Source organism: Nannospalax galili, unplaced genomic scaffold (genome assembly GCF_000622305.1).
Source record: "Nannospalax galili isolate Female #2095 unplaced genomic scaffold, S.galili_v1.0 scaffold769, whole genome shotgun sequence".
Lineage (NCBI taxonomy): Eukaryota > Metazoa > Chordata > Mammalia > Rodentia > Spalacidae > Nannospalax > Nannospalax galili.
The window spans coordinates 1,876,103-1,885,006 of NW_008360306.1; the positions used below are offsets into that span (position 1 = coordinate 1,876,103).

Here is an 8,904-nt window from a genome sequence, read left to right on the forward strand (position 1 = left end):
TGGATGAAGCCCCTAGAGCACCCACATTTCATAGCTGGAAAGGGGGCAAACAGTGGGGAGGGAAGGGGAAAGGGGGGAAGACACTGGCAGGTGCATAGGGGCTCATGGCTAAAAGCAAGGAATTTCAAGGAAGGGGCAGTCCATAGTGGCAAACACTGCTGGGAGGTGAGGACAGATAAGGGCCACTCACAGAGATGACTGGTGACCTGAGTGTGATCAATTTAGGTCAAAGAGGATCAGACTGGAATGAGGGAAAAGCAGGAATTAAGAGGTGGACAGAAAGACCATGGGAACATAGCAGTGTGTGGGTTCCTGTCTTGTTGTTCATTTTTATTTTGTTTTGTTTTTAACAGGATCTCTTGTAGCCCAGGCTGGCCTAGAAGATGCTACAGAGCCAAAGATAACCTTCAACTTCTGATCCCCCTGCCTCCACCTTCCAATTGCTGGGATTCTAGGCATGCACCACCATGCCCAGTTTATTCAGGCTTAGGGATGGATCCAGGGCTTCGTGCATGCTAGGCAACACTGTGTCAATAAGCCACATCCACAGCCCGATCTGTCTCATTAGTTATCATAGCATCTGTGGTGATTCCTGGCCTATGCAGCAAGTGTCCAATGAGCACTTGTTATATAAGATGGAGGACACAGGGTGAGCAATGCAGATCAAGAGGAAACAGGAGAGAGGTCAGATTAGGTATGTCCATCATAGCTGTGCATCACTAGCCACATGCTATCAGTGTAACCCCTTTGAAGCAGTCCCTGTGAAACTCTATTCTGTAAGCATCCCTCATTTCCTCTGAGAACCTGAGGCACTGAAGGAAAGCCATTTGGTTTAGGGCAGGAGGTAGCACATTTTTCTGTAGGGGTCAGATCATATATGTGTGAAGCTTTATGGACCCCAGGGTGTCTGTTACTAGCCAGCCTGCTACTACTGTAATACAGAAGCAGCTGGAAGTCATGAGTGTACTTGTGTGCCTCAATAAAACTTTATTTATAAACACAGACACTAGCCACATTTGGCCTGTGGGCTGTAGCCTTCCAGTTCCTGGTTGGGGGTGGGAGGGTGCGTGTCACATCACTGCTAATAGAACCTGGACTCCGGTCAATTTGGGGAGGAGCTTGTGATCTGCATGCTAAACAGACCACTGCTAAATTCTGCTCCCCTCTTGTACCTTTCTCCTGTTTAAGCCACTGTAGGAAGCAAACATGGTATTCGCCTATGTGATTATAAACTTTCTAGTAGGTGTACACTGTAACTGTGATAAGTTCCAGATTCTGGAATTCATCTGATTTCTAGCACTGGGACTCCTGTAGTCAGAGCCAGCACAGAACCTCGTGACTGACGAGCTGAGCGCCAGAAGCAAAAGGGGAGGATTGAGATGTAGCACAGTTGGTAGAGTGCTTGTCAAGTGGAGGCCCAGGGCTTCATCCTCAGCACTGCAAAAAAAAAAAAAAAAAAAAAAAAAAAAGCCTTAGCACAGTATGAACTCCTTCTAGGCTCTCCCCCCAAGCCCTCATATTTCATGCCCTTACAACATGCATATAGTGCCCATCCTTGGTGCTCTCCCAGTACTTGGGAGGTAGAGACTGGAGGATCCAAAATTCAAGGTTATCCTTGGCTACATAGCAAGTTCAGGGCTAGCCTGGACTACATGAGACCCTGTCTCAAAAGAAAGTAGAGATACTTCTGTGGTCTAAGTTTCCCATAAGATGAGCCTCCCCACCATTCACACAGGGCTCATAGCAGATGTTTCAGAGTAGAGAAAGACTGGGCTGTCTCTTTCCTGGTAAGGAATCTCTCAGATCAGAGGGAATCCATAAGCAGTTCAGGCTGGAAGCCACAGTCTTTTGAAATCATTTTCGGCCACTCTGGCTACATACTGACTGTGTGTCTAGCAACTCTGCCTGCCTTCTCCAATGGGAAAAAGAATGTCTGGCCTCTCTGGTGGGTTTTAGCACAGATTGCTTAGTGTGGATACTAGGAGGCATCTTGGAAATACAATAACATAATTTAGATTATATCCCTTTAATCTCTAAAGCTTATTTATCTATTAGTCCTAAGGAAGGTCCTCTGCCAATAACCTTCTAAAAGGACTCTGATGTAACATCTCCAGTAGTCATTTCTCACTCCAGATGCTGTAGTACATTGTCAACTCTCACAGTCACAGTTATAGATAAGGTGAAGAATGAGGATTACTGGGAAACAGCCTGTGTAGACAGGTGCCGAGAAACTCAGGGTACCCAAGCTATCTGACTCAAGGACTCTGACCTCAGTGTTCCCAGACCAACTCAGGGGTTGCTGTGGGGACATGCCCCAGCCCAGGACTGGGGGCCAACCTCTGTCCTGCTAATGATCCAACGTGTTCACCTCTGAGCACTCAGGCCTTGGCATTTCTGGAGGCGGGATGTCCCATCTCTGCACAAGAGCTGGGCATCTTGGTGTGAAATACAAAGTTCAGGTGCAACTAGAAGCAAAGAGAACTGGGTCAGGCTGTGTTTATTATCTAAATTCCAGTGCTTCAAAGCAAAATGTGTCCCCCGAGATTATGGGCTGTCCTCCAGGAAAGAGATTTGGAACCCCTGAGGTTCTGGATTGGCCGAGAGCAAAGGGCCATGGCCAGCAGGTCAAGTTGTGGGACTATAGGATTCATTCATGTAACGCTACACAGAGCTAAATGGCTTTTCTGTTTTGTGGCTATTTTAATATGGACATGGTCTTATCAGAACCAAAACAATGATAGCAAGTACTGTTTATTGAACATTTATGGTGTACAGAGTCCTGTGCCTGGGATCTTATGTGGATTCTTTCATTTAAAATTTAGGCCAACCAGGTGTGATGGTGCATGCTTTTAATCTCAGGCAGAGGCAAGTGAATCCCTGGGAGATCAAAGGCCATTCTGGTCTACATAGTGAGTTCCAGGCTAGCTGGGACTACAGAGAGACCCTGTCTCAAAAAAAAAAAAAAAAAGGAAGAGAAGAAGAAAAACAAAAACCTTACATCAATCAAGTGGGCATGGTAACACACCTTTATTTCCAGTACTCAGGAGTCAGAGGCAGGTGACAGGTGAATCTCTGTGAGTTCAAAGCCAGCCTCAACTACATAGCAATTTGCAGGTCAGCCAGAGCTATATAGTGAGACCTTATCTCCCTCCCCCGAAAACACATACTAATCTTAGAATTATTATGTTGTTTTCTTGAAATGAAAAAGAGAGAGAAAAGGAGACCAAGAGAGGCTGTATAATTGTCAGGGTGCCACAATGAAGTGATTGGTAGAGCCAGGCCTCAGGCTCACCGGTTCACCTCCAGAGGTCATGGGCTTAGTCACTGGTGTGACTTCCTGGCACCTGCTGCTGGGATCTCAAGTCATACTGAGGTGGTCTCAGGACTCTGGGGGCTGCTGGGCAGACTCTACTGGCTCTGATCCTAGTTGTGAATGTCCCTAGACTTTGTTTTTCCAAGTCAGACTGTCTCAGTCCGTGCGAGATCTCCTCCCATTGTCCCCAGGGGTAGTGAGCACAGGCTGAGTTATAGCATGTGTCTTCTGTACCCACAGTTACGGCTAGACGAGGCTCAAGAGGCAGAATGCCAGGCCTTGAGGCTACAGCTCCAGCAGGAGATGGAGCTGCTCAATGCCTACCAGAGCAAAATCAAGATGCAGACAGAAGCCCAGCATGAGCGTGAACTGCAGAAGCTAGAGCAGAGGGTGTCTCTGCGCAGAGCACATCTGGAGCAGAAGGTAGGTAGCTTCCGGGGGCCCGGCATGCAGCAGGGTGGGGGTCAAGGTCACGTATGGAGCGCTCCCTGGTGACCAGGAGTCAAACTGTCAACTCATCACCTCTGTTCTCCCCCTAGTACTGAGGAAAGGCAGGCATTGTCCCCAGGCCTGAGCCACCATGCCAAGGCTCAGGAAGGGTCTATGATTAAGTATTTCTGCTCCTCCACTAGGAAGCCCTCAGCCTCCCAGCTGGTTGATAGCACTTACAGAAGAGCTATCAGCCACCAGCATGGCTGTCCAGTGGCCTGAGAAAGTCAAATACAATTTGATTTTCCAGCATTTTCAAGCAAAACCACTGGCGGGGCTCTTTAAGAATGAAGATGAAGAGAGGCAGGTACTGGCACATAGATAGAATCAGTGTTAACCAGTTGGAATACTCCTTGACCTAGACAGTATTCTAGGGAATGTGAAATGGAAACCGTGACATAAAACATCTCAAAGCAGGGGCTGAGGGGATGGCTCAATAGGTAAGGTGCTTGCTGTGCAAGCATGAGGACCTGAGTTCGATACCCAGCACCCACATTAAAAAAAAAAAACAAAAAAAAGAGGCTGGAGAGATGGCTCAGTGGTCAAGAGCAATTAGTGCTCTTGTAGAGGGCCCAGGTTCGGTTCCTAGCACCTGTATCAGGCAGCTCAGAACCACCTACAACTCCAGTTTCAGGGAATCTGACACCCTCTGGTCTCTGCAGTCACTGCATGCACATGGTGCACATAAACTTACACAGGCAGACACACACATAACAAAAATATTTTTTTTAAACCAGGTGTGGTGGTGCATGTTTTTTAAACCAGGTGTGGTTGTGCATGTAATCCCAGCACTTGAGAAGCAGAGATAGCATGATCCTGGGGCTCACTGGCCAGGAAGCCTAGCTTGATTGGCCACTGAGAGGGCATTAAAACCCAAAGTGGATGGTGCCCAAAGAGTGAAACCCAAGGCTATCCTCTGGCCCCCGCACACACACACACACACACACACACACACACACACACACACACGCACGCCATCTCAAAGCTTCTGACAGCTCTGTGCCTGTCCTCATTTCCTGCCCCTCCTCCCTGAGACAGTATAGCAGCCACTTTCCCTGCGACTGTTCCAGGACTGTGTTCCTACAGGCACTGGAGGCTCAGATGCTCCGTGGGAAAATCATACTGGCTCATTGCGCTCCAGTGTCTGGGTTCTTCCTGAGCCACCTTTTGCTGAGGGAGGACCTTGACCTAGATCAGCCCAGGCTCAAATAGCACTGCCCCCCCCCCAGCATTTTATCCTTGTAGCAAGTTCAAGACACAATGGATAAAGTCTGAGACTCTTATCATCTGGACCTCCTGACCTCCCAAGGTCTATATTCCTCCCTACTTCTGTATGTGTCTTAGTGTCCCACTGTGTGTATCAAGGACCCCTTCCTGTTTGTGCCTAGGTCCCCCCGCCCCCATGTGCATCTAGGCCCTTCCTCTTGTGTGTGTCTAGACTCCCCTCCTATGTGTGTCTAGGCCCCCCTCCTGTGTCTGGACCTCTCCTCTTGTGTGCCTCTAGGCCCCTCCTCTTATGTGCGTCTAGACCCCCCTCCTGTGTGTGTCTAGGCTTCTCTTTCCTGTATGTGTCTAGTTCCCCTACCACCACCCACTCGTGTGTCTAGGCTTTTCCCTGCTCCTGTATGCATGTGCTGTGGGTGCATGTGGACCTCCCACAGTTCTGACCAGGCTTGCACTCAGGTCCACTCCCTGTGCTTGTCACAGATTGAAGAGGAGCTGGCCGCCCTGCAGAAGGAACGCAGCGAGAGAATCAAGATCCTCTTGGAAAGACAAGAGCGAGAGATGGAAACTTTCGACATGGAGAGCCTCAGAATGGGATTTGGGAATCTGGTCACATTAGATTTTCCTAAGGAGGACTATAGATGAGATTAAATTTTTTTGCCATTTACAAAAAAAAAAAGAAAAAAAAAAAAGAAAAAAGAAGAAAAAAGAAAACAAAAAAATTCAGACCCTACAAAACTACATTCCCCATTTTGACGGGCGTTGCTCTCACTCTCTCTCTCTCTCTCTCTCTCTCTCTCTCTCTCTCTCTCTCCCTCTCCCCCCCCTCTCTCTTCCTGACATCGTGTCGGACTAGTGCCTGTTTACTCTTACTCCATCAGGGGCCCTTTCCTCCCCCGTGTCAACTTTCAGAGCTGGCCAAGACCCGGCTGTCCTGCTGATCACAGTCTACATCACAGTACTGATGTGACTCACAAATGTTTCCATGGAAACCTCAGAGATGGTTTTAACAAGATCAACCAACAATGACGACGAAAACACGGATGGATAGTGCATTAGGCAATCCATCATTGCCACCAATCTGTGAAAGTAAAGCAAAAAAAAAAACAAAAAAAAAAACTAGAAGTAAATAATAAATGCCAAGGGGGAGAGAGACACAAAATCCGCAGCCTTACACCTTACCCAGCTGCTGCATAACTTTATTTTATTTTATTTTTTTGGTATTTATTCATCAGGAATTAAAAAAAAAAACAAAGTTTTATTAAAGATTGAGAATTTGATACATTTTACAGAAACTAATTGTGATGTACATATCCGTGATGACATATTATTACTTTTTTGGGGCCGGGGGGGGGGTGAAGAGATCTTGTGATTTTTAAGAACCTGCTGGCAAGAGTTTACCTTGTCTTCGGCCTATTCTACTGTACCCTGCCATTCTCTGCCGTTGCAGAGGATACGAATACACCCAAGGAGCTCACAGAATCCCAGTAGCACAAATTGGGCTTTGGCAAATCATGTATTTTGTGTATAGAAGGAATTTAAGGAGAGGTATTACTTATTTTCATATTGTATTTTAACTGTTTCTCTGATCAAGATTTTTTTACTTCCTCCTCCTGTTCCTCCCCCGCCCCCACCCCCTCCTTTTCCAGTTCAGTCTCGAGTTCAATACTTGTCTTTTCAATCAGATCATCTTGACCTGTTTCTTTATTTCTCCTTCCCCTTCCTGAGTCCCATATCTTTGGTCATAAATATTGCATTATTCACACTTTCAAACTGTGTATTTTCTTACAATAAAAAATGATGAAAAAAAAAAGGCTTTACTTCTTTTGCATGCACTTTAAAACAAAAATTCAAAAACCATTTTTCAGGTTCCAAGGAAGAGCATGATTAACTGTCGGGGCTTTTAATTATATTTGTAAATAAAAGTGTTCATCACATCGCATCGCTGTGTTCTTGTAGCAGCAGGTTTCCCTTCCAGGTGCCTTAGGGGGGAGTCAGACTGTCCTCAAACTGTGCTCCAAGACCTCAGCTGCTCCTCCCAGACTCCGCCCAGCATGTTCAGGTACAGCCGAGTCTTCCTTTTCTCCTGGACTGAAGATGGCGATGCACTGTCTGACGTGCAGAGAAGTCACCTGCATCTCACTGTCTTTAGCTATAGGGAGAAACACAAGTGAGCACAACATATGTCCAGACATATGCACATATGCACTCCAGTGTCCCACACTGTACAGGAGCATACATCCTGAGGATTAGACCTTCATAAAGAAAAGAACACTTGGAGAAACGGCTCAGCAGTTCAGAGCACTGGCTGCTCTTGCAGAGGACCCAGGTTCAAATCCCAGCACCCACATGGTGGATAACAACTGTCCGTAACTTCAGTTCCAGGGGGTCTAACACCCCCTTCTGACCTCTATGGGCATTACATGACACGAGTGTACTTACATGCATGCAGGCAATACATACACATAAAAATATTTTTTTAAAAAAAAGAAAAGCACACTTTGGGGTGGAGAGATGGCTCAGCAATTAATAGACTGCTTTATAGAGGACCAGTTCAGCTCCCAAATGGTGGCCAACAACTGTAACTCCAGTTCCAGAGGATCAGACACCCTCTTCCGGCCTCCACAGGCATGCACGCAGGTGGGGTACTTGCATACAGGCAGGCAAAACACTCATACACATAAAAGTAATTTTTAAAAAATTTGAAGCTTTGGAAGAGGCAGGAGAAGACAGTATTGGAAATGTTCCTGTTAATACTATTGATCCCCTTCCCTCACATCTCTCACTACAATAATTTTATATGAAATAGCAAAAAATACAACTTGCAGAACATGGTTTTGGGGTCAGGACAATCTCATACCCTTAGATCTGCAAGTCTTAGACACTGAAAATCAGTTTTTGAATTTAGGACTGGGCTAGTTGTGTCTCACTGGCCATGTTGAAACCACATGCAGTGTTAGTTTCATTTTTTACAGAGCTGGGGCTCAGACTTGGCCTCCTGTGTGCTATGTAAGCACTCTACCACTGAGTTAGAGCCCCAGCCTGCAACCTTGCTCCTTGCAGGGAAGGTCTGAGGGTCATTCTTGTATCCTAAGGGAGGGTCAGCTGTCATCTACATATGTGACCTGTCCATTTTATTATGATCAACCCAATCAGACAAAATAGTTACAAAATAGTTCTCAACATGAATTAACCCCTTCATAAAGCCTTTGACAACAACCACCTAGCTTTCTAGCAGCTCAGTCCCTTAGAGTTTATGTATTAGGTACATCTGAAAGTGGTACTGGAGACAGCTAGGAAGAAGATAGGTGATCAGTACACTTTAAACTTGGGGTGTCTCCCAAAGGCCCATGTGATGGGTCCCCAGCCTGTGTTCCTATGGGAAGGATGGAAGCTTTAGGAGACCGGACTCAGAGGAAGGAAGTTGGGTCATTAGGGGTGTGGTCCTGAAGAGGATGGAGACCCTGACATTGTCCTCCCTCTCTCTTTGCTTCCTGTCTGCCATAGACAAACAGGCCTGCTCTGTCATATACCTCCAGTGATGCACTGTGCCACCACAGGCCCAGAGCAGCACAGGTATCTATGGATGGAAACTGAACCAAAGAAACCTTTCCTCCTTTCAAGTTGATTATCTCAGGTATTTTGTCACGCTAATGCAAGCTAATCCAATTAATTCCTTAGGGAATAGATAGCTTGTGTTGCTTGCTTCTGCTTACCATGTTGTGGACCAACACCCCAGCATTTGTCAAATGAAGAAATAAGCTCAGGCCAGGGTTGGTGGCCAGGTGGGATCTGACTTGAGACCTATCCGATTTCAGAATTCAAAACCCACAGCAATAGTCTCCAGTAAGGCGGAACAGCCCTGTAGTCTCTTCCAC

At 46.5% G+C, this 8,904-nt stretch overlaps 1 protein-coding gene across 1 annotated transcript in view; it reads left to right on the forward strand.

Moving 5' to 3' along the window:
• Taok3 (TAO kinase 3) overlaps positions 1–6,315 on the forward strand; it is a 110,621-nt gene extending 104,306 nt beyond the window's left edge. The window contains exons 19-20 of the mRNA XM_029559276.1: positions 3,554–3,736; positions 5,510–6,315. Coding sequence (XP_029415136.1) covers positions 3,554–3,736; positions 5,510–5,671 — 345 coding nt within the window. The 3' untranslated portion in view covers positions 5,672–6,315. The remainder of the gene's footprint in view (positions 1–3,553; positions 3,737–5,509) is intronic.
• The last annotated feature ends 2,589 nt before the right edge of the window (positions 6,316–8,904 follow it).